Source organism: Trichechus manatus, unplaced genomic scaffold (assembly GCF_000243295.1).
Source record: "Trichechus manatus latirostris isolate Lorelei unplaced genomic scaffold, TriManLat1.0 scaffold00015, whole genome shotgun sequence".
Taxonomy (NCBI): Eukaryota; Metazoa; Chordata; class Mammalia; order Sirenia; family Trichechidae; genus Trichechus; species Trichechus manatus.
In genome coordinates this window covers 9,802,419-9,829,834 of record NW_004443951.1, presented here as the reverse complement: position 1 = coordinate 9,829,834, position 27,416 = coordinate 9,802,419, and the positions used below count along the sequence as shown (strand labels likewise).

Below are 27,416 nucleotides of genomic sequence, written 5' to 3'. Positions count from 1 at the left end.
GGCTCTTTCACCTGCTGTGTGGCCTTGGGAAGTCCCTCTCTGTGCCTCAGTTTCCTCATCTTTAAAACTTCTAGGGTTGGTGTACAGGGTCACTATGAGTTGGAATCGACTCAATGGCAACAGGTTTGGTTTTGGTTTTTTGGTTAGGGTTGGTGTAAGGAGCCCTGGTGGCACAACAGTTAAGCAGTTAAGCACTAGGCTGCTAACCGAAAGGTTGGCAGTCTGAACCCACCCAGAGGCTCTGCAGGAGACAGACCTGGTAATCTGTTTCTGTAAAGATTACCCCCTAGAAAACTGTATAGGGCTCTTTGCCACATCAACGGCGAGAATGAAGACCATTCTCAGCAACCACACTGTTGATATTCCAGAAAATGTCGACATCACTCTGAAGGGATGTATAGTTATTGTGAAGGGCCCCAGAGGAAACTTGTGGAGGGACTTCAATCACATCAATATAGAACTCATTCTCTGTGGAAAGAAAAAGAAGAGGCTTCGCGTTGATAAATGATGGGGAAATAGAAATGAAGTGGCTACAGTTCGCACTATCTGTAGTCATGTACAGAACATGATCAAGGGTGTCACACTGGGCTCCCATTACAATATGAGGTCTATGCATGCTCACTTCACAATCAACGTCGTTATTCAGGAGAGTGGGTCTCTTGCTGAAATCCAAAACTTCTTGGGTGAAAAATACATCCGTAGGGTTTGGATAAGGCCAGGTGTTGCATCTTAAGCCCAGAAAGATGAGTTAATTCTTGGAGGAAATGACAATGAACTTGTATCAAATTCAGCTGCTTTAATTCAGCAAGTCAGACAGTTAAAAACAAGAATATCCGAAAATTTTTGGATAGTATCTATGTCTCTGGAAAAGGAACCATTCAACAAGCTGATGAGTAAGAGGTAAGAGTTGTCCAGCTACGGAAACAAGGCCAGAGTATTTGTAAGACCTATGGGTAATAATTTAAAGATGCAATAAAATTCATCTATTAAAAAAAAATGGAGCACTACTACTCTGTCACATGGGGTCACTATGAGTCGAAATTGACTTGATGGCACCCAACAACAACAACAAGAGTTGGTGTGAGACTTAAATGAGAGAGTGGATGCAAAGCCCTCAGCACAATATCTGCTATTCAGCAAATTCCAGGTCATATAATTACTGTGGCCAATAAAAGACTTGGAGTCCCTGTAAAAGCCTTGGAGTGGTACAAATGCATAAGTGCTCAACTACCCACCTAGATGTGCCTTGGAAGAAAGGCCTGGTGATCTGCTTTCAAAAAGTCACAGCACAGTTTACTCTGTAGCACATGATGGCTTAGGAGATGGGTACAACATGAGGTTCTTGTGGTCATTCTCTCTCCTTTGTAGAACCCATCCACTCCCAGAGTGTCATTTACATTTCCATTCTGATGGTTCCCAGGTCAGTGTCTAATTCACTCCAACATGTGTCTGTCAAAGGTGTTGAGGGGGAGCCTGAAGTGGAAAAAGCCATGGCTCCTGGGCTGAGTTGGCTTAGCCAAGGTGTGAGTGCTGGGAAAAATATGGCATGTGTGTGTGGGTGGGGAGGGTTGGAGACTCATATGGCTTCAGTGAGGGTGTGTGGTGCGGGACAATGGGTGAGAGGCTAAGGGAAGGATGGGCCCAGATTGGAGAGGCATCTGATAGCCCAGCTAAAACAACTGCACCTGATGTGGGAGACACCAAAGGTGTTTGAGCAAGGGCATGACTCACTGGGGCTGGGATTTGGGAAGCTGACAGCTGTATGACAGGCTAGAGGCAGAGAGACCGGTTTGGAGGCTATTGCAAGAATCTAGGGACTTGGACAAAGGTAGGGGCAGTGGAGGGGTGGGGGTGAAGACGGGGAGAGAGACATGACACTGTTATAGGAGAGATAAAGCAGTGGTTAAAGCGACGGACTGCTAACTAAAAGGTTGGTGGTTCAAAACCACCAGCGGCTCCGCGGGAGAAAGATGTCGCGGTCTGCTTCTGTAGAGATTTACAGCCTTGGAAACCCTATGATGTTGCTATGAGTTCGAATCAACTCGACAGGGTTTGGTTTTGATTTTGGGGGATGCTTGGGTGGATGGGGGTGGTGAGGGAGAAGGAGGAATTAGAGATGTCTGAGGATAAGATTTCTCATGGGAGAGAACACAGGATTCAGGAGTGGAAATAAATTTGATGAACTTGGACTTTAGGGATCTTCCAGCAGGAAGAAACTAAGCCAAGGTCACAGAGGACATCACTAGGTCTACAGTCTCAGCCTTTCCTCCTTCTCATAGTCCTGGCCACCACCAGCCCTTCCCAGGGGTTGTGGACTCTGGATGAGAAACTTGGGAAACAAAGACAAAAGCAAAATAAAAGTATAAAAGCCTCAAAGCAGTGCAGTGATTAGAGCCTTATTCCTTATCCTGATGGGTTCACTGTCTGGCCTCAGACAGAGTGTGTGTGTTATCTGGCTGGTGGTCTCTTTGAATTTCAACCCTCCCTCCATTTCTCTCCAGACAGCTGGGAGCCTGTGATTCAGGCCTGTCTATCTTCCTAGGGGCACCCCTCCCCCCCTTTTTCAGGGACTGGCTGAGTACACACAAACGTCCAGAAAAAATATTGGGAGTGGGCAGCCACTGTAATCGTCTGGAGCTCAGGAGAGAGGTCTGGACTGAAAGGAAGTGTCAGAATTTTGGAGGCCCTGGTGGCAGTTACAGTAGTGTGTTTAGATGAGCTCTCCCTGGGGAGAGATGCCGAGTGAGGGCAGAGTACAAGGCCGGGAGCAGGCAGGGCAGAGCAGCCCTCCGAAGAGGCTGAGGGCAGGTCCTGGAGGCAGAATTAGCGGACAGTGTTTCAGGAGATAGTATTTCCAGCCATAAAGCACTTTCCTTTACCCCATCTCACAGAGCTCACTTCCAGCAGCAGTAATGGCAGTAGTGCTTGGAATTAAACCTGAGTTTGAATCCCCACCAGCCACCTGTGGTTAAGAGCCTGGTTGCTAACCAAAAAGTCGGCAGTTCGAATCCACGAGCTGCTCTTTGGAAGTCCTATGGGGCAGTTCTACTCTGTCTTATAGGGTCGCTGTGAGTCGGGATAGACTGGACGGCAACGGGGTTAGTCCTCAGTTTCCTCATCTGTAAAACGAGGATAATAGAAATGCCTTCTACACAGGGCTATTGGGAGGACAAATGAAATAAGGTACATGAAGTTCTGGGCGATAGGCCTAGACAGGAAAGTGTGTGTGTGTTTCCCAGTGGGGGGCACCAAGTCCTCAGACCCTGGTCGGGGGTTCTTTCTGCTTCGCAGGTGTGAAATCCAGGAAAGCCCAGGACTGTAGAAGGTGACCCTGGGGAGCCCTGTCTACGGGTGGTGAGAGAGCAAAAGGACAAGTGCTGGGCAGTTTTGGCTCTGAAGGGCCCAAGGCTAGAGACAACGGGTCCGGAGGGCGAGGCAGCAGGTGGGCTCCCCGAGAGGAACTTCCTGTGCCCGTCCCTACGCTGGGGAGAAGTGGGCACCCTGCGGTGCGCGGCCTCAACGAAAGGCTCTCCAGCAAAGACGCAACCAAACTGTTGGGAGTGTAATTAAAACGGTCCGCGGGCCCAATCCGTCGCTCCGCCCCCTTCTCTCCGCCGGCCTATCCCGCGGAGGGCTCCAGTTGTCTCCCCTTGGAGTTGGCCTCTGGGCTGCTGGGGGCGGCGGTCGGGCCGGGGACCGCGGCGCAGAACTGCTGCCTTGCTCGTACTTCCGAGTGGGTGCCCTTTCCCACCCCTCCGCTTAGCCTGGCCCAGTGCGGGCAGGACGCGCGGACAGCGCCCTTCCTGGCGGCCGGGCTTGACCCAGACAGTTGAGCGCCGCGAGCCTGGGGCCCGTTCCCCGGCAACGGCGCGTTCCCCCGCGGCGCCGCGCTGTTCCCGCCCCTCCGCGGAGACGGGCGCGCGATCCCGGCGGATCCAGGCCAGGTTTTGCGGCGGAGCGGTCTGGCCGCGCGTGCTGGTTTTTCATCTGTAATGCTCGACCGCGGTCGGCGGCGGGAGATCATGGTGCTGGACGAGCTGTGGGCTGCGCTGTCTGGCGCCTCCGGGGCGGCCGTGGCCTGCTGCTTCGTGGCCGTGGCCATAGCTTTACGCTGGTCCGGACGCCGGACGGCGCGGGGCAAGGCAGCCCGGGCGCGACAGCGGCAGCAAGAGGCCTTGGAGACCATGGACAGGGTGGTGCAGCGCTTCCGGCTCCAGGTGACGGCTGGGGTGGGGGGCATGGGGTGGAGGGACCCCCAGCAGCGCTTTCAGCCACCCAGACTCGCGGAGGGGCAGGTGGGCAGGCAGTGCAAGTGTGTAACTTTCCGGAGTGCCTGCTCGCCCTCATGCATTCCGCACTCTATTCTGAGCCAGGTGGGGCCGGGAGGAGGAAGGGAAACCAAAGAGCGGGCTGGGTCGTGAAAGGGCGGACATTGCCGCACTGGGTCAGAGGAGCCTTGTTCGGTACCAAAGAATCTCTAGATCACTGACAATTAGAACGCTACAACGCAAGCGTGATAACCGATAGAATGCTAGGGTTTAGGATTTTGGAATCACCGAGTGATGGCCCGGGGAATCCAGAGAGCTCGGAGTTCAAACTGGGCTAGCGGGAGAGGGAAAGGGACCTGCCCTAGTTCCTTCCGCCCAAGCTGTCTTGCGACCTCTGGCAAGCCCCTTCCATAGGCAGGTTTAGTTCTCGCTTTCTCTTGGTGATCTGTCAACAAGCTTTTCTTCTCCCTGTGCTGTTTCTCAGCTTAGAGTGTTTGGGGAGGCGGGGAGTGGGGCGTGGAGAGAAGAGGGGGCTTTCCGTACAGGTGTATGAAACACTAGACCCATTTAGAAGCCAAAATGCAGAATTCTGGGAGATGTTCTCACATGCCGAGAAGGGAAAGACTTGAAGTGAGTATTCATGAGGGTACATGTTTAATAAGATTTGGATCTGACATGTGGCAAGGCATTTCTGCTGACGGGGACAGTAGGAGTCTGGAGGATGTGCCTGACTGGGAGGCAGGGTGGGGTCACAGGAAATTGCATTTTGCACTTGCTCAGTTGTAGCAGGTGATTTTTGAGTTGGTGCAGAGTTGGAACTAGAACCTAGGTGCCCAGTGAAACCATCTCCCCACACCCCAGCCTCACTCCATTGGAGAAGAGCACCCCCAAAACAGCAGCAACAACAACAAAACCAAGCAAACCCATTGCCGCTGGCCTCGTGAAGTCATTGGATCAACACTCTAATTTGATAGTTAAACAAAATTTATTGAAGGAATTAACCGGGAGAGAGCATGCATTCAGTTTGGCTGTAACGATACTGTTTGCCTTACAGACAAAAAAAAGACAAAACCTTGTTTAACAAGTAGAGCGAGTACAGGTAACAACTTCACATTAAAGGAGATGAGATTTACAAGAGTGGCAATTAACTGTGAAACTTTCTTTACATCAGTTTTTGGTCTGACGCAAATCTCTTAAACTTGATAGGTTTTAACTAAGGCAAAATTTCTTAAGTGAAAAGTATAAACAGTTTCCACATGAAAGTTTAATGATGTGGAAGTTAGTGATATAATTGCAGCCGGGCCAACTTAATTGGAATCTTTGGATACAGAACTGACCATTAGTTAGGAAAGTGTAAATAAACTCTGTTTATTTAACTGAGAGAAAAGAAATAATGTCTAGGCTCTTACTGGAGAACTTCTTTAAGGTAGTTAAAACAACATGTTTAACTATAGGCTCTAATTTGTTTTAACAACTCAATGAAGCTTTTTCTAAGGCCAGTTGTAGGAACACTTATTTTTTTTTTTTCCTGAACTGATTTTTTTTTTTTATTGTACTTCAGGTGAAGGCTTACAGAACAAATAGTTTCTCATGAAACAGTAGTACACATATTGTTTTATGACATTGGTTAACACCCCCACCACATGTCAACCCTCTCCCATCTCGACCTTTTTTTTTTTTTTGGTGAAAATATACATAGAGATACACCGTTTCAAAAATTTCTACATGCACAGTTCAGTGACATCAACTACACTCTTCCAATTGTGCTGCTATTCTCACTTTAGATGAAGGTTTACAGAACAAAATAGTTTCTCATTAAACAGTTAGTACACATGTTGCACTATGACAATGGTTAATAACCTCACAACACATCAACACTATCCTCACTCAACCTTGGGTTCCCTGTCACCAGCTTTCCTGTCCCCTTCTGCCTTCTAGCCCTTGTCCCTGGACTGCTGTGCCTCATTAGTCCCATTTTGTTTTATGGGGCTGTCCAATCCCTGGCTGAACAGTGAACCTCGGAATTGACTTCACCACTGAACTAAAAGAGTGTCTGGGGGCCATACTCTCGGGGTTCCTCCAGACTCTTTCAGGCAAATAAATCTGGTCTTTTTTTTGTGTGTTAGAATTTTGTTCTACATCCTTCTCCAGCTCTGTCCAGAATCAGTTATTTTTAAGAACTGATTCCTCCAGGACAGAAGTTTTGGCTCAGAAATGCAAAAAGCTGTTCACACACTCTGGGTCAGGGGAGCCTGAGCTCAGAACACTGAAGTTTGGCTGTTCCAAGACAGGAAGTGGGAAATTATCTTTTGGCTTCCAATGACTGTAGAGAAAAAAGGGACAACTATTTGAGGAGTCTCTGTGGTTTTGAACTATCAACAAAGGGGTGGGGTCTTGATAACAGTACCTTTTCAGGTAGGTCATGCGGTGGGGATTTAACTGAACTCAGCCTCAGCCTGGAGACCAGCTCCTTTTTTATTCTTGTCTCTAAGGTGGCCTTCTGCTAGGCTTGGCAGTCCTAGGACAAGGGGGAGATGGGTTCTGAGGCTGCCTCAGCAATCTTTCTTCTGGGGCTTGCTCAGTCCTGAATAGCAAGGGACATCTGAGTGGCCCCCAGCAGGCCCTGGGCGAATACAGCAGCTAGTAGTATAGCTCCTGCCTGATAGATTCTTATCAAAGCTCAGAAGATACCTCCTGTCTTCCAAGGCATTGTCAGAGGAGCCTGGAAACCTAGACTCATCACAAAATGGTTCACCTCTCCTAGACTCTAGAGCAGCTCTATAGAAAGTTGTGTTTCTGGTAACTCTCTGTTGCCTGTGTAGAGCTTAACTGTAACAACTTTTGGCGCATTTTTTTCCCACCCTGCCCTATGAATGTGTTTTTTTTCTTTTTTTAAATTAAAAAAAAATTGAGGTAAAATTCACATAACATAAAATTAACCATTTTAAAGTGACATTTGTGTAGTTACCACCTCTATTTAGTTCCAAAACATTTTCATCACCTTAAAAGGAAACCCAGTATCCATTAAGCAGTTACTCTCCCTTCCTCCTTCCCACCAGCCCCTGGCAACCACCGATCTGCTTTCTGTCTGTCTGGATTTACCTTTTCTGGATTTTTCATATAAATGGAATCATACAGTGTGTGACCTTTTGTGTCTGGCTTTTTTCACTTAACATGTTTTTGAGGTTCGTCTACATTGTAGTATGTCTCAGTACTTCATTCCTTTTTGTGGCTGACTAATGTTCCGTTGTAGTATGGATAAACCACAATGTGTTTATCCATTCATCCATTGTTGGACATTTGGGTTGTTTTCACCTTTGACTACTGTGAATAGTGTGGCAATGAACATTGACGTGTAAGTATCTATTTGAGTAACTGCTTTCAGTTCTTTTAGGTACGTACCTAGGAGTGAAATTGCTGGGTCATATGGTAATTCTATGTTTAACTTTTTGAGGAACTGCCGAACTGTTTGCCTCAGCAGCCGAACCACACTTCATCCCACCAGCAAAGTGCAAGGGTTCCAATTTCTCCACATCCTCGCTAACACTTGTTATTTTCCTTTTTTTTTTTTAATTATAGCCATCCTAGTGGGTGTCTGAATGAGTTTTTATATCCTTTCTAGACGGAAGAGAGGGAACACCATTAATAGAATGTTATGGCTGGGGAGATGTCACAAAACACCTGCCCATGCCTCTGTGCCTTTGCACATGCAGTTTTACCCTGAGAATGCCTTTATTCTACATTTCTTAACTTAGAATGCCTTTATTCTACATTTCTTAAAACCCATTTGTCAAAATCCTGCTGGTCTTACAAATTCCACTTTCTTCAACTGGGTTTGACCAGCCGTCTGTCTTCTGGCCTTCTCCAAGCCCACTTTGAACTTTAAAACTAAACAATACAGTAGAATCATTTAATTGTTTAAAATTCAAAATTAAACAATTTTAAAATTAAACGATTCAATAGAATCATTTGATTATTGTTGGTTTTTGTTGAGACCAGGAGCCCTGGTGGTGCAGTGGTTAAGTGCTTGGCTACTAACTGAAAGATTGGTGGTTCAAACCCACCAGTGGCTCCATGGGAGAAAGATGTGACAGTCTACTTCTGTAAAGCTTACAGTCTTGGAAATTTTATGGGGCAGTTCTACTCTGTCCTGTAGGCTTGCCGTGAGTTGGAATCAACTCGACAGCAACAGGTTTTTTGGATTTATTGTTGAGAGCAGTATTAGTAGCCTACATTATCAAATGGATAATGCTTGAAGTAGAGCAAAAATGATTAAAAAAAAAAAAAACCCCACGAGGGAAAAGAAAAGAGATATGGAGGATAATCTCAGAGACTTGAAACTAGAACAATAGGTGGTTCAGAAGGAGAAAAAGAAATAGAGGAGAGGCAATGGTAAAATGATAGGTATAGCATTCCTCTCTTGAAAAATTATATATACAGGGTGGCCACACAGTTCCTCTATGTTAGTTAGAAGTTATCTGTGATATGGTGAGGCCTCCCGGAGACCTGGTGGCACAGTGGTTAAGAGCTCAGCTGCTAACCAAAAGGTCGACAGTTTGAATCCACCAGCTGCTCCTTGGAAACCCTATGGGGCAGTTCTACTCTGTCCTGTAGGTTCACTATGAGTCCGAATTGACTCGATGGCACCGGGCTTTTTTTCCCTGGAGGCCCAGACTTGTGAAAGAGAAAATGTCTCAGCTGCCTGATACTAGTTAAAAATAGCTGTAGGCAACTGTGTCATCAACTGTGAACATGAAAGAACATAGGAGAAAATTAAAATTTGTGCTGAGAATGAAGGGGAGCTTGTTGATAGCTTCCAGCTGATGTGCGCAGGGACTTCGTGGGCACTTTGTGGCAAGGTGGGAAAAGATGATGACCAGACAGTCTGTGGTAATTTTCCCAGGGCGGTGGGCTATCTGGTGATTTTTACTTTCTTCCTTATACTTTTAGGCTTTTTTTGGTTTGTTTTTTTACAATAAGTGCATATTTATATAATCAGAAATAAAAAGCAATTTTGCTATTTTCATGGCAGGGGGAAGGCAAGGTGCAGGACTTAGCGGAAAAAAATAGTAATATACATTGTGAATTTTTCATAAACTTTTTTTTTTCAGTTTCATCAGAAATTGTTAACAGTGATTTCCTTTTCAGAAGAGGGATTGGACAAGGTGGACAGAGGCAGGGGTTTAAAAGGTTTCGTACAGCTTTTAAAAAAATGTCAACAGGGAGGAGGAAAGGATCATGGTTCCACTTTTTGCCTTCTTTATAGCTCCCTGTATTATAAAAAAAACTCATAGAAGTGTTATTATGTTGGTTTTAAAAATTAAGGGAACAAAGTGTTCCTGACATCGAGGACATAGGGTACAGGGCTGTGTGGTGGGCGTGTGGGGAAGAGTCCTCAGTTCTGCAAGTGTGGTAGGTGTGAGTGGGCGTTGTGGGGTGCAGGGGAGTTTGGCAAGATCACAGCCTGGCAGGGCCTCCCGACACATACTCCGGAGCTTGCGGTGTGAGGGGGGCTTTAATGGGAGAAGCAAGGCCTGACTGAGCTTTGCACTGTCTGGCCCTAGCAGGAATTGGAGGGGCAAGGCTTGGGACAGCGCTGCCAGTTAGGTGGCCCCTGTGTGAGCCAGAGGAGAAGGGATGAGCCCCAACGAGGGTCTTGATAGAGTGGATGGAGAAGTGGCCATTGTTTGGGGATACGTAGAGGGCTTGCTGACTGGTTGTTTGTGGCAGGGAGTGGAAGGAGTCCAGGATGACTCCACTGTTTTCTCACTGCAGCACCGGAGTGAGGGAGGTTGGAGGAGGAAGAGGAGGAGGGGAAGAAGCTGGTTGGAAGTCAGGGAGGTGATAAGCCCAGGAGAGGGAAACGGAGGGGTGGGTAGGCCTCAGGAATAGACCAGTGAGCTGATTCAGCTCGGTTTGATGAGTCTGGATGGAGGGTGGAGGATGGAGGCTGAGGGGTAGGTGGAGAGTCTGGAGAGTCAGGGCATATCTGAGGGAGGGGGAAGAATGATGTCTCCCAGAGAAGGAAGAAGAGGAGCCTCGAGGAGCCTCAGGCTCTCTTCACATCTCGCTCCTTTTCATTCTTCAAATCGCAGCTGAAATGTCGCCCACCCCATCTAAGTTAGTCCTGTTTCTTCCATCACAGCGCTCTGTTTATTTGCTTTCTCACACTTATAATGACCTGTCATTATTTGTTAACTTGTTTATTTACTTGAAAGCCGGGACTTTGTCTGTCTTGGTTACCCCTAACTTCATAGCGTCTAGCATAGTGCTTAGCACAGAGCAGACGCTCAGAACGTGTTTATTGACTGACTAAATAAGTGAATGACGGAAGTAGCAGCCAGAGAGGCTGGAGGAAAACCAGGAGAGTTAATACCAGGAGGAAATTGAAGAGGGCCAGTGCGTGCTCTGAATACCTCCATGTGGGTGAAGTATCTGTTGGATTTAGCAACAAGGAGGCCCCTGGTGACCTTGGCAAGAGCAGGGGAGGGTAGGGGTGACTCAGACCTCTTCTTCCAGCTGTAATTGACCCAATACCCCTAAGTAGGAAGCTGGTGGGAGTCTGCAGGTTGGGTTCTGCAGGTGGAGGCTGACCCCAGAAACTCTGGAAGCCTCTGGGGTTGGTGAGGTCTCTGCTGAAATGCCCCTCCTTCCTCAGAGCTCTCCCTGACCTCTCTCGACCCATGTACATCTAGTCACTACACCCTGTTTTATTTTCTTTAAGTTACATCTCACTGTCTAAAATTCTTATTTGTAATCCTGTACCCCAGGTAAGTGCCCCCAAAGTATGGACATGGGTTTGTGTTCACTGTTGTATCCTCATGTCTGATATGCTTGGTACAGAGTGGGCACCTAATACCGATCTGTGGAGTGAATGAAAGATTCCTCCCTTTCACAGGTGGCCTCTAGCTATAACTCCAGCCACCCAGGGATGGGATCATCTTAAGTTTTCACCCTCCCCTGGAACTGAGTAGTCAGATGCAGGTGGACAACCAGTGGGTAGCCTGTGCTGAGTGGGCAGAGTACCGTGATTTACCTGATGGTCCTAGGCAAGGCACTTCCCCTCTTTGAGCCTAGTTTCTTTATTTGCACGATGGGAATGGTAATAAAACTTATTCAAAACATGGTGCCTGGCACATAGCAGGCAGCCATGGATGGTGGTTGTTTGTGATTATTTAATAATCAGCTGGCCTGCGCTGGACACCCCCTCCAGAGACTTCCAGAAGAGATGTCTCTGTACTGCCCACGGGTGGCAAAAGTCTGTCCAGGCTGGGCCATGTTCAGGTGTCAGAGCTGTGGGTGGCTGTGTCTGTCATGGGTTGGCATGTCGACAGTGAGCAAGTGCTTGGGTACATGTAGGACTAAGGGATTTGGGCAACACGTGTCTGCTTGGTCACGTAGGGCCTGTGTGGAGTGGAGTACTGATCCAAGTGTGTCCCCCCAGAACCCTGACCTGGATTCAGAGGCGCTGCTGGCCCTGCCGCTGCCACAACTGGTGCAGAAGTTACGCAGTGGGGAGCTGTCCCCTGAAGCAGCGCTTTTTACCTATGTGGGAAAGGTAAGGCCAGCAGAAGCCAGCTGCAGATCCTTCCTGAGCCCTCCTCCTCCTGCTTACTGCACAGGCTGTGGGGAAAACCTGGCCTGGAGTCGGTCCTGCTGAGGGCCATGATGGGAACCTTAGTGCCAGGGGCTGCTAGGGAGGGATGGAGCCAGAGCTTATAAGCCTGCCTCTGTGTGTGTGTGTATGTGTGAGAGAGAGAGACTAAGAGACTGACTACGTGTGTGACACAGAGTGTGTTGTCTTAGCCAGAAACCTGGCTTTTAGCCCAGACATCCCTCTTCCTCCAGTCCTCATGCCATCCCTCACCAAATCACCATCCCTTACCAAATGGATCCGTTTGCTTCTTAAATCTGTCTCCTTTCAGTCTGCTTGTCTCCGTTCCCCTTCAGCCACTTGGTCCTTCATCGCCAGCTCTCTTCATGACCAAGCATCAGCCTCCTGGACAGATGCCCTCTCAGGTCCCCCACTCTCCTAGCTGAGAACCCACCAGCAGGCCTGGCTCTGCTGTCCCTCTTCTCTCTCTAGCATCATCTCTGGCCATGCCCTCCTGGAACTTGGGGCATAGCAGCTCAGCTGCTGGTGGCTCCCTGGTGCCCAGTGCTTGCCCATGCTCTGTGCTGGCTTGGGTGGGGTTCCCTTTGCCTGGAAGGCTCTTCCCCTCTTCTTTGCCCCACTCAGTGACTGTGTGATTTGGTTATCAGACTCCAGAGTTCTGGAAGAGGGGAGGTTTACCTGGGGCAGGTGTAGGGCAGGCGTAGGGTGAGGAGAGAGCACTGGGCTCTGGGAGGTTGAGTCTGGGTTCTAGCCCTGCTCTGCGCTGACTCCCAGTGTGACCTGGAAAGGGGATCTGCCTCTCTCTGGATCCTGTCTGCCTCCCAGGGGCAGAGATGTAACTTAGAAGAGGAGGGAGCATGGCCAAGGACCTGCCTCCTTCCAGCTCCTCCCTTATTAGGGGGCATCTGAGGCCAGAACCTTGCACCCTTGAGTGTTCTGGCCATACTCTCTCTCCTGGTCTTAGAGTTGAAGGCCAGAGACAGCCAGGGTGAGACTAGGGCCAGATGTTCCCAGTGAAGTGGGTCCCTGGCTCTGGGCCATGTTGCTGGTTACCTTCTCCTGGGTATAACCAGAGCCAGCCTCACCCTGCCTTGTGTCCATTCCACCTCCCCCTCCCCAGGCCTGGGAAGTGAACAGAGAGACCAACTGTGTGACCGCCTACCTGGCTGACTGTGAGACTCAGCTGACTTCGGCAGGCCCGAGGCGGGGCCTGCTCTACGGCATCCCCGTGAGCCTCAAGGAGTGTTTCAGCTACAAGGTATGCCCTGTTCCCTGGACAGCCTTGGTATCAGGCTCCCACTCTCTCCCCCATCCCCCACCCTATCCCTGCCTACCAGCTCTGTCCTAGGTCACCCCGGGTCCTCAAGGAAGTATTAGGTCCAGGGGTCTTGAGAGGGGTCCACGGATCCACCTCGCCTTTGCCCTTGTGGTGGTGGTTATGGGTGGGCCTGGGCTGCTGACAGGCTCCTCACTTCTCAGCCATGGCCCTCTTGGTGTCTGTCCCTCTTGCCAGGGCCAGGACTCAACACTGGGCTTGAGCGTGAACCAGGGGGTGCCGGCGGAGTATGACAGCGTGGTGGTACAGGTGTTGAAGCTGCAGGGCGCTGTGCCCTTTGTGCATACCAATGTCCCCCAGTCCATGTTCAGGTTGGATGTCGGGTGTGGGATAGGGGCGGGGGCACCGGTGCCAGCATGACATGGAGACGACCTGTTCCTTTTCCCCCCAGTTATGACTGCAGTAACCCCCTCTTCGGCCAGACCTTCAACCCATGGAAGTCCTCCAAGAGCCCAGGTGGCTCCTCGGGGGGCGAGGGGGCCCTCATTGGGGCTGGGGGCTCCCTCCTGGGCTTAGGCACTGACATTGGTGGCAGCATCCGCTTCCCCTCTGCCTTCTGTGGCATCTGTGGCCTCAAGCCCACGGCGAACCGCCTCAGGTATGGTGTAGTTGGTGGGGAGGGAGCTTCTGGGTGTCCAGCTGTGTGACCCTGGCTTAGCTTTCAACCCCTCTGAGCTCAGGGCAGGGATTCACTCACAGGGCTTTGCTGGGAGGGAGTGTCACAGCATCACTAGCCCTGGTTCTTAGTTTCCAAAATGGTGAAAGTTCTGAGCTGCTGTTTGGGCGTGGGGATGGGCAGAAGGTAGCCGTTTCCTTCTCCCTCATCTTGTCTTTCTTATCCAGCAAGAGTGGCCTGAAGGGCTGTGTCTATGGACAGGTGGCAGGTGAGGTCTGCGGTTCCCTCTGTGCCCTGAAGGAGGGTGGGGTCTGCCTGAGCCACCTCTGCTCCTGCTTCTCCCGTGGGCAGTGACTAGCTGCCAGACCACTCTAGGTCTGAGTCCCTGCCTCCTTGTCTCTGCTCACATCCTTGCTTGGACCCAGCCTCAGAGCCCACTGGGGCCGGGTGACCCTTATTCCCTCCCGTCTTCCCTCCCCTCCCCTCCCTGCCCCACAGTGCAGCTCTCGGTCGGCCCCATGGCTCGGGATGTGGAGAGCCTCGCATTGTGCTTGCGAGCCCTGCTGAGTGAGGACATGTTCCGCTTGGATGCCACCGTGCCCCCTATACCCTTCAGGGAGGAGGTGAGCAGGGATGGGGGGTGGCCACCAGGATTATCGTTGGTATCAGCCGTCGGGCCCGTGTGGGCCAGCCTGAAGCCAGGTTCAGCTGCTGTTCCGCAGATGGCCACCAGATGGAGCCTCTGCCTGCATTTGGAAACCCTCAGGCTTTCAAACGGCGGCTTCCCTCCTTGGCAGAGGAAAGGCCCCACCCACCAGGCCCCAGCCTCTGCTGCTGTGGCTGAGAAATGGGTGTCACAAAACCACTTCCCAGTTCGAAAACTCCTTGAGGGAGAACTCCTGTAGCTTGGCTGTGCTTGGCCTTCAGTAAATAGGACCCTTACTTACATGATTCCTGTTCAGATCCCCAGCATGCAGTATACTTGGCACGTAATAGGCTGAGTGAGTGAAGGACAATTAAAAGGGAAGGTGTCTCCCTCCCAGCGAGGGCTGGTCTCTATAGGCAGTGTTGAAAGCTGACACCCGAAAATATCACCTAAACAACCTGTAGATCAAACAGAGCTGAGTTTATCTGATCCACAGGTGAGGGAGAGCCCTGTCTCCACAGAGTGTGAGTAGCTTCAGAGGGGGGAGGACAAAGTTGGGATACTTACTGAGATTTTGAAGTCTGGTTTAAAGTGAGTCTTTCAGTGTGGGGGTGTGGTTAGGATTGGGTAAGAATCATATATAATAGTTTAGGGTTGATAGACACTGTCAGGGGAGGATTTTGAGGTGACGGGTTCAAAGAGTCTTGAGTGTAAACTATCATTTAATTCTTCCTGTTGAAGAGTTGATGAGTCTTTCAGGAATGAACAATAAAGTTATTTACTGAGCAAGAGTGTCCAGGAGTAAAGTTAGGTTTATGAAGACAGTGGAATAGTAAAGTCACGTTAGTGTGGACAGTAAGCTGTGTAATGCTTCCATTTCTCGGGAGTCTGGCGTTTCTCTCTTCAGTACAGACCTCTTGCTCTCACCCCAGCTGAGGTCGCCTTAGAAGGGCTGAGTGTCCTTGGGCAGGAGAGTGAGCCTTGGTGTTCCTTGGGAGTGGGGCAGGAGGGCAAATCTGGGCTGGGTGGGTAAGCGCCCTCTCCCCAGCACAGAGGGATGTTCTATCTGATCCCAGTGGTTTAGACAGTTGTAGCCAGGAACCCCTTCTTGCAAGGGAGGAGAGAAGGAGAGACGGTCTCTGCCTAGGAGTCTGGGACAGTTTATCATGGGAGCTGAGACTTGCATTGTCAAAACAGGCAGTGGAGAGCTTCGACTCAGGAGCCAGGATGCCTGGGTTCCAAAACCAGCATTGTCACTCTGTATTGAGTTGCCTTGAGCAAGTCGCAGCCCCACTGTGGGCCTCAGTCTCCCTACCTAGACCTCGAACCTCAGTTTTCTTGTATGACTAGTGGAAATCCTTATCTTTGCTCTGCCTACTTGCCCAATCGTTGTCAAGGTGTTTTGTGAAAGGGTCAAATGCAGAAGGGGTGGCCTTTCTGGGGATCAGAGTTTTCAGGGCAAACAGCACCAGAGCCATCAAGCTGTAGCCTCACGCTGTGCCTGGGGTAGAGAGGGGTTTGTCTGATCTTTGGGAGCCCTGCCTGGGGCTGCCCTCTCCTCACCTGCCCCTGACTGCTGTGTTTTGCCCCCAGGTCTACACAAGCTCTCGGCCTCTGCGCGTGGGGTACTATGAGACCGATAACTATACCATGCCTACCCCGGCCATGAAGCGGGCAGTGCTGGAGACCAAGGAGCGCCTTGAGGCGGCTGGCCACACGGTATGGCTACGGGAGCTGGGAAGTCCTAGCATCCTTCCATCCTAATTGTTTTGTGGTTGAGGATGGGAACTGGGTCCCCATGGGGCCAGTATATAGAGGGCTGACCAGGAGTATTGGGTGGAGTGATTGATGGTGAGCTTGAGACCAGTGCTGGACAATGTTTGAGTGCTTGTTTGGAGGGTCTTGTTCACCACAAGCAGTGGTACATGGCTGTCTAGAGGTTTCTGGTGCCATGGGATAATGGGTTTTGGTCTGTTCACCTGAGGCAGCTTTGTACGTGGCACCAGACATCTCTCGACGCGCATTTTACAAGTTTTCGTGGGTCAATAAAACTGCTTTTTTTTTGCTCCATTGAGGATTACCTTGTGGGTAGAGTTGGTTCAGTCTGTCCTCAGGGCCACGTGGGCAGCATGGGGTTCTTGGGAGCCAAGAGTTGCTAGTTCTGGGGGCCTTCTACCCCTCAATCCCTGTAGCTGATTCACTTCCTGCCAAGCGACATACCCCATGCCCTGGAGACCCTGTCGACAGGTGCACTGTTCAGTGACGGCGGCCACCACTTGCTGCAGAACTTGTGAGTGACATAGGGCTTTGGGGCTTGTGGTGGGATCAGGAGGTGGGCAGGCCTGTGGACCTATCTGTCCTGGGGCAGGGAGAGCAGCTGGACGCTCTGACCCCTAGGGTGGGCCAGTCTGCGGGAAGACTGGGTGGGCCTCAGCTGAGCATGAAGAAGATCTCAGCATTCTGGGAAGGGACCCTCCTGTCCCTGAGACTATCAGTGTTGAGCCTGAGGATACCTTGCTGGGGAGGCTTTGGAGAGGTGCCAGTCCAGGGGAGGCTGGACTGAGCATCTGTGGCCTGGCCCTGAGCTGAGCTTGTTGTGAGGCCGGAGGTGGGCAGGGGAGTTGCCTGTCTGGTTGGGAAAGATTGAGAGACAAGGGGCAGGATTGGGGCACAATGGGGAGGGGATTTGGGATATCATGCTGTGATTCCAGGTTCTGCCTGACTTGAGGCAAGTCTTTCCCTTTCGAGCAGAACCACAGTTTTCTCTTCTGTAAAGTGGTTGGATTGGACTAGACCAAATTAAGGGACTGTCTTAGTTATCTAGTGCTGCTATAACAGAAATACCACAAATGAATGGCTTTAACAAACAGAAGTTTATTCTCTTACAGTCTAGGAGGCTAGAAGTTCGAATTCAGGGTGCCGGCTCCTGGTGAAGGCTTTCTCTCTCTGTCAGTTCTAGGGGAAGATCCTTGTCATCAATCTTCCCCTGGGCCAGGAGCTTCTCAGTGCAGGGACCCCAGGTCCAAAGGACACTCTGTACTCCCAGCGCTTCTTTCTTGGTGGTATAAGTTTCCCCTCCACTCTACTCGCTTCTCTCTTTTATATCCCAAAAGAGATTGACTCAAGATACAGCCTAATCCTATAGATTGTGTCCTGCCTCGTTAATACAACTGCCTCTAATCTGCCACATTAACATCATGGAGGTTAGGATTTATAACACAGTATAATTACATCAGATCACAAAATGGAGGACAACCACACAATACTGGGAATCATGGCGTAGCCAGCTTGACACACATTTTTTGGGGACACAATTCAATCCATAATATTCCACCCTTTGGCCCTCTAAAATTTGTGTCCTTGCCACATGTAAAACACATTCATCCCATCATATCATCCCGAAAGTCTTAAATCAACTCCAAGTGCAGATTGCATCCTGGGGCAAAATTCTTCTTAATCTGTGAAATCTAGAATACAAGTTATCTTCTTCCAAAGTACGATGGTAGGACAGGCACAAGGTAGACATTTCCATTACTAATGGGAGAAGTTGGAGGGAAAAAAGGAATAATGGGCACCAAGCAAGTCAACAGAACACATTACACAAGCTCTCAAGGCTTGAAAATAATTCTCTGTTCTCTGAGACCGTTTAGGCAATGGCCCTGCCCTCCAGACTCTGGGTGTTGGCCATACTCTCCTGATTCTGGGTAGAGGCCGGCCCCTTGGCTGTTAGCTTCATCTCCACCTTCCAGGCCTACTGGGACAGCAACTCTGCTCCCTTGGCTTTGGGCGGCCCCATTCTTCTAGTCCATCTGAGTGGTGACCCTACCCCCTTGGCCCCAGCAGGCCTCATTCTTCTGCTCCTTGGGCATGGCAGCCCTGCCTCCTCAGATTTGGGCAGTGGATCTGGCCCTATCCCACTGGCATTTGTGAAAGGCAGCCCTACACTCTGGAACTGAGTTGGTGAAGATCTGACTCTTTGAAACCTATGAGGCCATGGCCCCACCCTTTGAGACCCCATAGGTCGTGGCCCTACCCTTTGAGACTGAGGCAGCTCTGTTTCCTGTGTTCCTTGTCTCTTCAGCTTCTGCTTCCTGGTTCCTTGGCCTCTTGGGCCCTTGAGTCCTTGGGCCTCTTGGGCCAGCCCAGTGTCTGCCCTGCTTGGGCAAGTGTTACAAAGCTCTTTCGCTCTACTGATAAGTGCCTAGTGGTACCCCACTCTGCCAGTAAACCTTGGCCAGAAGGCACACAGTTCTCTCGCTCCATGGGTTGGCAAGCGTAGCTCCACTGATAAGTATCCGAAGGCACCTCACTCTGCCAGGAAGCCTCCTGCCCAAAGGCACTCAGTTCTCTTGCTCCGTGGGTCAGCTCCCACGCTGTCTCATACCGGTCTCCTGGTTGTGCTGCTGCTGTTTCTCTGCTGCTGCTTCTCACATCTGTGCCATCTCCAGTGTTACAGCTCTCCTCACTTCCTTCTAAGCCCTCACCAGAATTGTCTCTCATGTCCATAATTCTACCAACAGTCTCTTAAAGGCAATCTAGGCTTTTACTATTAGGCACCTTGAAACTCTTCCACCCTCTACCTGTTCACAGTTCACATTTCTGTAAGCAGTGCTTATTGGAGTCTGGTGAGGAGGGAGGTGGACAGGGTCACTGAGTATAGAACAGGGGGGATGTGGTGGGTGGTGGTAACCTAGGAGGGATGCCTGGGGTAGGAATGCCCTGGACTGGCCTCTTTATTTCCCAGCAAAGGTGATTTCGTGGACCCCTGCTTGGGGGACCTGATCTCATTTCTGAAGCTGCCCAGGTGGCTTAAAGGACTGCTGGCCTTCCTGCTGAAGCCGCTGGTGAGGGTGCAAGGAGTGGGAGAGTCTAGGGTGGGTGGAGTGGGAGGGAGTCTCTTGGAGCCTTCTAGTGCAGGGTACCTCATGGCTGCTGGCTCTTCCCCCTCCCCTCAGCCTCTGTTGGTTTGGTCAGGCATAGCTTCCTCGTCTGTCTAGCCCCCACCCCAGGCTCCTCTCCTTCTCTCCCTCCCCTGCAATCTTCAGCCACCCTGCATGCAGAAAACGGTGACAGTTTGGGACCATGGGTGGCTTGCACTGAAGAGACTGTTGCCAGGTCTTGGCCCAAAGCAGAATCATTGACTCTGTGTCTCCCCTTCTGTAGCTCCCAAGGTTGACAGCTTTTCTTGACAGCATGAAGTCTCGGTAAGATTACTTCCTATGCCCAGATGCCTACCCTTGTCTTTCCCCTGACCTGCGTCCAAGTGGTTTCTGATAGGAAAAGGCTGGAGGGAAGTAAGTAGTTTCTGAGGCTAGAAGCAACCCAGGCAGGGTAGCAACCTCTGTGGCCTTCAGGTGGGACCTGGAAGTTCTGTCTTAGCAGAGACAGCATGCAGGGCCCAGGTCAGGCTGGAGAGCAAGCGCCTGAGGGAAGTAAGGGGATGGGAGAGAGAGGACCCAGTAGGGCAGAGGGTGGAGAGGGGAAGACTAGCCTGGCTGAGGCACGGGTGGAAAGGACCAGGAAGAAATTGGGCTGGGAAGGGGGCGCTGGATACTGGGAAACCTGTGAGACACGCTGTTCTTAGAGATCTGAGCTCAGCTGAGCTGCACAATTCCTCCCTGCCCCTTAGTGGCCCAAGCTGGAAAAGCAGGGCATGAACCACCCCATTTTCAGGCCCTCACATCTTACAGTGGTGCTCCTTCTGTGACTCCTAGACACTCAGGACCTTAGAGAGCTCTGGAATCAGGATGGACTAGTCCTGGCTCTGCTGTGGAGTCACTGAGTGACGCTTGTTCATTTCCTCTTGTGACCTGATTTTCTCAATTGGACAGCAGGGATTTGAACTTCTGCCTGCCCTACTTCCCTCCCAGAGTTCCCATAGGGCTGGAAAGGGTCCCTGGGGGAGTGAGATCTGGAAGGTGTTAAGAGTAGGGGGTCTGGTGTTGCCAATTCCTGTGGCTGTGACCCCCATGGCTGGTGACCTCACTTCCTCTGCCCAGGTCGGCTGGAAAGCTCTGGGAACTGCAGCACGAGATCGAGGTGAGCCCTTAGACTAGAGCGAGGGGTGGGAGAGGGGGGAGTTGGACAGGGCACCCACCAGCAGGATCTCTTGGCCACAGATCTTCTGGAAAAGCCTGTCACGCCCCCTCCACACACTGGACTGGCCCTCTAGGCCCTGATGTTTGACACCCCACTTGCCCAGATGCCCAGTCCGGAGGGCTGGGTCAGCCTAGGAGGTCCTGTCCTGGGTGCCTTCTCACCCCTCTGGGGCTGCCTGTGGCTGTGCAGTGCATGGCTCTACCCATCAGGAAGAGTTGTATCAGTGATTCATGCAGGAGGTAGAGCAATTGATGCCCCTGAAAAGCAGCCACTGCCTGCCTGCCTGGAGGACTGCCTCCCACTGTGGCTCAGTTCAGACCCAGGGGAAGGTGCTGGGGCCAGAGCTGCCCAGTCACTGTCCCTGCGTAGGAGAGCCTGTGTGGTGGGCTGGCTCTGAGTGCTGCTGCCAGGTATACTGGTGTCCTCCCCAGGTGTACCGCAACACTGTGGTTGCTCAGTGGAGAGCGCTGGACCTGGATGTGCTGCTGACCCCCATGCTGAGCCCTGCTCTGGACTTGAATGCTGCAGGCAAGGCCATAGGTAAGGGCTGCTGCTCTACCCTCGCACCTGGCACCCCACCTGTCCCTTCTCTTCTGTGAGTCCAGCCCTGTGCCAGGGGTTGGGGGTGGGGGCGATGCTGGGAGGTAGAAGAAGAAGTCCCCCAGGGCAAGGGGGCTCACCCTTTGAGGCTTACAGTCTGGCTGGCTGGAGATGCGGGATGTCCTGGGAGGGAATGAGCTCCCTGTCATCAGCACTATTCAAGTGGAGGCTGGCGTCCCCAGTCAGAGAAGCTTTTGAGGATCTTGAGTTTCAGAGTCTGTGGTTTTGGGAGGTAGTGTTTGAAGTAAATAGGAACAACATTCCAGGTAGGGGAAATGACACGGGCAAAGGTGCAGGGCAAACATCAGTGGGCTTTCCAGCCCTGCCTTGAAATCTAGATTGCTGGGCTTTGGCACTGAAATCTCAGCCCTGGGAGAGAGCCTGTTTCTGTCTGTGAAGGCAGAATACCATTTCTCAGGGCAGAAGACTGAGGCCCAGAGAGGACAGTTGGCATCAAAGGCCGCACGGCCTGCTCCAGCCATTTGTGATGTGTTCCAGGGGCCATCAGCTACACTGTGCTCTACAACTGCCTGGACTTCCCTGCGGGGGTGGTGCCTGTCACCACAGTGACCGCTGAGGACGAGGCCCAGATGGAACATTACAAGGGCTACTTTGGGGATAGCTGGGACTGGATGCTTCGGAAGGTGAGGCCAAGACCTGGCCTGGGCCACCACCCAGACCCCACCTTCCCCTGGACACACCTTCCCCTACTCCAGCTGTCGCCGCTGTGTGAGAAAGCATGTCAGCCCTTGCAGTCTCACCAGCCCAGCTGAAAGGCAGCCCCCAGACTGGCCTGATGCTGCTCTGCTGCTCCTTCTGTCCAGCTGGGGCACTTCCTGGGCCCGGGGTGGGGTCCTGCCTCGCTCCCCTATCCTGATGCCAGTGTCCCCTGCAGGCCGTGAAGAAGAGTGTGGGGCTGCCTGTGGCCGTGCAGTGCGTGGCTCTGCCCTGGCAGGAGGAGCTGTGTCTGCGGTTTATGCAGGAGGTGGAGCAGCTGATGCCCTGTGAAAAGCGGCCATCTTAACTGCAGCCTGCCTATTTGCCCGGCGGCACCAAAGGACCTGAGACCCACTTGATCTGAGGCCCAGCCTAGTTGGCACAGCTGCCACCACCCTGCGAGGACGTGTCCAGCATGCGGCAGAGGCTACCATTTCCCCCACACCCCAAGCCCCAGGGAGAAACCCAGACCCCCTGAGTCTGGACCTTGCTCCCACCTCTGGTCTCCCCTCTCTGCCCTGACTCCCCCATGTGGTGGCCAGTTGGTATAATACAGAAAGGCCCACTAACAACCAAGAAACAGTTCCTAGTCTGTACTTTCTGGGTATTGTTGGCGCATGGGGGTTGGAATCTGCTGAGAATATGGCTGGTTTGCTCTGTAAAGCCCAGCTCCAGCCATGTCAGTTTCTTGCTCCAAAACCTCCCTGGTGCTCATCACCTACAGGAGAAACAGAGGCTTCTCAAAGTGGGTGTTGGGGCTGCCAACATCTCACCACTTTGCCTCCTCTCCCACTTAGATTAAGCCCTACTTTGCTGGATACTGCCCTTTCTCTTCTTCCTTCCTTTGCTCCTTTCCTCTGCCAAGAATGTCCTTCTGTTTCTCTACCATTAAATCCTTTGAGGCCGGCTTTCTTCCAGGGAGCCTTCTTCTCCAGGAGCCTTCCACAGTGTCTCCCCTGGAGGAGTCCCTTCTTCCTCTTAGCACCTGAAGTATGTGGGCTGTTTCCTCCCCAGTCAGCCCTGGGTGGTGGGTGCCTGTGGGTGGGTCTGTCTCTGTTAGCATGCTGGCTGTCCTCAGTGGCAGGGACCCCACTGCTGCATCTTTGCCCTTAGTGGCCAGCGTAGAGCCAGGCATAGGGCAGCAGGGTGTGTGGAGAGCTGGCTCTGAGCTGGTGCTGTTGGGGAGAGGAGCCCACAGACCTGGGAGAGTGAGGATGAGACAAGGCCATCTGGCAGAGAGTGGTTTCAGGAATGGCCAAGGGCTGGATTGCTCATGGAAGTTTTCCTGAAGGATTTGGACCAGTCCACAAGGTTTTCCACAGGCCGAGATAGGGGACAGGGACATCCCAGGGAGAGGAAACGTGCGAAGGTCAGGGTGCGATTGGTAGAAGGGAGGTGTGTGGAGTGAGTGCAGGAGAAGCAGCAGCAATGCAGGCAAGTGGGGGGTGGGGTGGGGGAGTAGGGGATGGGGAGTCAGGGGAAGGGTCAAAATGAACTTTGGAGGCCAGGCCAGGAACTTGAATTCTGTCCTAAGGGCAATGGGGAGTTGTTGGAGGGTCGCACTGGTGCAGTGAGGAGAGTAGACTGGAGGGGCAGAGCCTGGAGAAGGAAAACAAGGCTGCTCCATGATCCCTAACCTGGGGAGGGGGCCTGAAGCCTGAGCTAGGGTGGTGGTCCAGGGGTGGGAGAGGGAGTTGACAATTGGGGTGAAGGTGAGCTGTCTTAGCTCAGAGTCTCACCCCTGCCCAGTCTACCAATTCACGTTTTACTGGACTGCCTTGCCTTGTGGATGGACAGATGGGTACTGTGTGACAGATGCCGATGGCTTCCTGGGCCCCCTAGCAGTGCTCCCTCATCTCTCCCTGGCCCAACTCCCCTGCTTGTGTAGAAGACATATAGACCTTGAGCCTGGAGCTTCTAGGCAGGCCAGGCCTCAGACCCCCACCTGGCCTTTCTTTTTCAGGACAAGCTGACTTCTCAAGGCTTCTTTCTCCACCCTGATTTTCCTATTCCTCTGGAGTCACTTTCCTCTCCAAGTTGTCTTCCTCAGGCTTCCAGGCTGCTGCCAGTGGCGCCTACGCTCTCCATCAATGTCCCTGTCTCTGTGGGGCAGATCTCATGGCTGAGGTCCCATACTTCAGGGATGACTCAAGGGCACAGCCCACACAGACACCTGGATTGCGACAGACAGGTAGATGGTGCCAGGTAGATGCTGCACTTTGCTCTGATTCCTTGTAACTACTTCTGTAATGTTGCCTCTTAATTGCTCCATAAAGCCACCTGCCATCTGACCCAGCTCCTCCTCTTGCCCCATTTCTCTCTTCCAGTTACTGTTAACAAGTAACTGCAGAGCAGGGGCGCCCCTTCGTCATTCCCCCACTGGCTCACTGATTCAGCCCTCAGAGCTCCAGCATGGCCACGGCCACGGCCATGGCCAGCCCTGTGTCTGTTCCCATCCTTGAGAGGCTCCTGGGGGAGGTGGACACAGACACAGACATCTGCTCCCTGAGGCTGGAGGGGAGGACGGACAAGAGGACCACATGCTGCCAAGGGATGAGGAGAGGTGATCACTGAGGCAGGGCCTCTTTCATCTGGACATTGCATTAACTTCCTAACTGGTCTCCCTACTTCCCTCCTCACCCGTCCCCCAGTCTGTTTGCCATATAGTAGACAGAGTGATCCTTTATAGTGTTTAGTCAGATTGAGTTACTTCTCTGCTTAAGACCTTCCAATGGCTTCCCATCCTGGCTGCTTAGAATAAAACCCAGTTTCCTCTTTGTCTTCCAAGGCCCTGTGTAACAAGGTTCTGGCCCACCTCTCCAGCCTCATCTTGGGTGTCAGTTCCTCTCAGTCCCTGTGCTCCAGACACATGAGCATCTTTTGGTTTCTTGATCATCTCAAGCTGGTACCTGCTTCAGAGCTTTTGTACTTGCTGTCCCTTCTCCTTGAAACATCAGCTCCAGTGTCACCTTCCATGATCCCCTACTTGTAAACCAGCTTCTCCTGTCACTTTCTAACACGTCACCCTTTGTACTTTCCTAATAGCATTATCACTATTAGAATATTTTTTCTGTCTCCTCCACTAAACATAAGCTTCCTGAGAGTCACACTTTGCTTGTTCATCACTATATTCTTGGCCTGTAGAATGGTACTTAGAGATGCTCAATAAATTAAGGGACCACCTGCTAGAGCTCACCTACTAGGTTGGGTGCTGTGATGAATGAGACTTGGTTCCTGTCCTCTTGGAACTTACAGTCTGGCATACATTTGTTGCATGAATGAAAGGAGGAAGGGATGAGGCAAACACCTAGTGAAGTCCCCTAAATAGTTAATTCGTGAAGTGATAAGGTGACTTCCTAAGTTCGCATTTACTGAGCACCTCCTATGAGCCGTCTACTTTCTGGACACTTTATAGTCTTCATGTCATTTAATCCTTCTGTTAACCCTGTTGTGAATATTTTTGTCCCCATTTTACGGATGAAGTAACAGAGGCCCAAAAAGCTTACCTACCTTGCCCAGGGTTTCACAGCTAAAAGTAGGGGAATTGAAACCTAGATCAGTCTTTGTCAGAGCCTGGGTGAGCTCTTTCTGGTGTCCCATGATGAGGCACAAAGGAGTGATAGCGGAAGTCAGCTTCTTCCTCTTCCCTTTCCAACACCCTATCCACTGTCCTCAGGACCCTCTAAGTCATGTGACTGCTACCTGTTTTCATGGCCTTTCTCCCTCTCACTGGGTCCCTTATCATAGACTGGCTTTCTCTAATTATCCTTCATATGGCAGCTGGATGACCTTTTCAAAGCAAATCTGATCATGCTTAAAATCTTTAGTAGCCCTCCACACCTTTGACCCTTTGTGCAGAGTCCAGACTCCTTGCTGTGACCTGCAGGGCCCTGTTTGACCTGACTGTGCTTCTGACCACTCTAATCTCATCTCGCCTTCCTGGGTGCCTATGTCCTGCCCACTTGGCCTGTGGACAGTTCTCTGAACACCGTGCACACCTCCTACCTCCATGCCCTTGGCTTACTGTACTTGCTCTGTCAAGTGCCACCCTCATGTCTCTACCTAAAGACCTCATCCAAAGTGAGAGTAATGTCCTTTTCTTAAAACTATCAGCTGTGTTGAAAGGGCTTGTTTATGTTTCTGTGCATTGCAGCATTGCATGAAGGCAGGAATGGTGCCTTAATAATAACATCCAACCTCTGTTAGGCTGTGGAGTTGATAATCCACTGTCCCATTTAAAAAATGGGCATTATTACTACCGTTTTGCAGATGGGAAAACAAGTTCAGAGAGGGTTGACAGCTTGTTCAAGGCCAATCAAGTGATACAGAGAAGACTTGAAACTGTGTGCATTAAATACCTTCTGAGTATCAGGTTTTGTGCTAGCTAGGTGACCACAGACACTTTGTAGACAAAAGAAACATCCATGTACTTGTGCCCCTCAGCTGATGTATATTTACAGAAGATGTCTCTCATGTCCCTGTTCACCCTTCCTTTATCATCCTAGGGCTTGTGATATTGGAGTTTAGGGCACAGTCGGGGACCTGCCATTTGCCTCTGTTAGACACCATCTTTTATGGTCATCCCAGGGCTCCAACCTGTTGAGAGCCTTTGGGATCCTGGCTGTGTTGCCCACTATTTCTGCTCTGCCTTCTAGCTTGTATATCTGCAAGTCTGAGTACTGGATCTATCCAACTTCACCCAAGTCACCAATAAATATACTGAGCAGATAAGGGCCAAAGAAAGAGCCCTGGGGCGTGTCACTCCACACCACTTGCCAGGGCAACCTGGTCTGCTGCAACCTTAAAAGACAGTCATATAATCAGTGATGAGCCACCCAAACAGATCTGTCTTCAGCTCACGTTCCTCTGACCAACAAGCCTTAGCTGGGCTCTACCAAGTTTCCTACACATAGATTTGGAGTGGTCACCCTGGGCCACCTAGGTTCAGAGTCATGTGTGATTTGCCATGGTATGCCCACCACCCAGCACAGTGACTGGCATTCAGTGGGTATCCAGCAAAAGCTTGTTGAGTTGAGGAATAGGTGACTTGTTATTAGTGAACCCATTTTGGTTCCTCCTGATTCCTTCCTCTTGCTCCCAACAGGAAATTCCCAGTCAGTCCTCCTCCCCTCATCCAGCCACCCATCCAGCCACCCACCCGGCCACCTGCCCTGTCACCCATCTGGTCATCCATCCGGTCACCTATATACCCACCCATAAAAAAAAAAAAACCCAAACCCATTGCCGTTGAGTCGATTCTGACTCAAAGCAACACTATAGGACAGAGTACAGCTGCCCCATAGGGCTTCCAAGGAGCAGCTGGTGGATTTGAACAGCTGATCTTTTGGTTAGCAGCTGTAGCTCTTTACCACTGCACCACCAGGGCATACACACTTGGGTAACCAATCAGAAACATAGTCCCTGCCTAAATGAAGCTTTTATTCTACTAGTAAAAATAGACATCAAGCACATAATTACACAAAAGCACTTGTTAGAAATGCAATAAAGAGAAGCACTGG

General features: G+C 51.2%; 1 protein-coding gene and 1 pseudogene across 1 annotated transcript; both read left to right on the top strand.

Moving 5' to 3' along the window:
- Positions 1 to 235: 235 nt before the first annotated feature.
- Positions 236 to 989, top strand: LOC101349008 (60S ribosomal protein L9 pseudogene; annotated as a pseudogene).
- A 2,818-nt stretch (positions 990 to 3,807) lies between these two features.
- On the top strand, positions 3,808 to 22,346 carry FAAH (fatty acid amide hydrolase). Its single transcript, XM_004371784.2, has 15 exons — positions 3,808 to 4,217; positions 11,713 to 11,826; positions 13,004 to 13,141; positions 13,397 to 13,530; positions 13,611 to 13,817; positions 14,063 to 14,103; positions 14,334 to 14,458; positions 16,075 to 16,200; positions 16,674 to 16,771; positions 19,226 to 19,325; positions 19,645 to 19,685; positions 20,481 to 20,520; positions 21,012 to 21,120; positions 21,679 to 21,824; positions 22,076 to 22,346. The coding sequence occupies exons 1-15, from the start codon at positions 3,993 to 3,995 to the stop codon at positions 22,202 to 22,204; spliced, it is 1,773 nt and encodes a 590-aa protein (XP_004371841.1). The 5' UTR covers positions 3,808 to 3,992; the 3' UTR covers positions 22,205 to 22,346.
- The last annotated feature ends 5,070 nt before the right edge of the window (positions 22,347 to 27,416 follow it).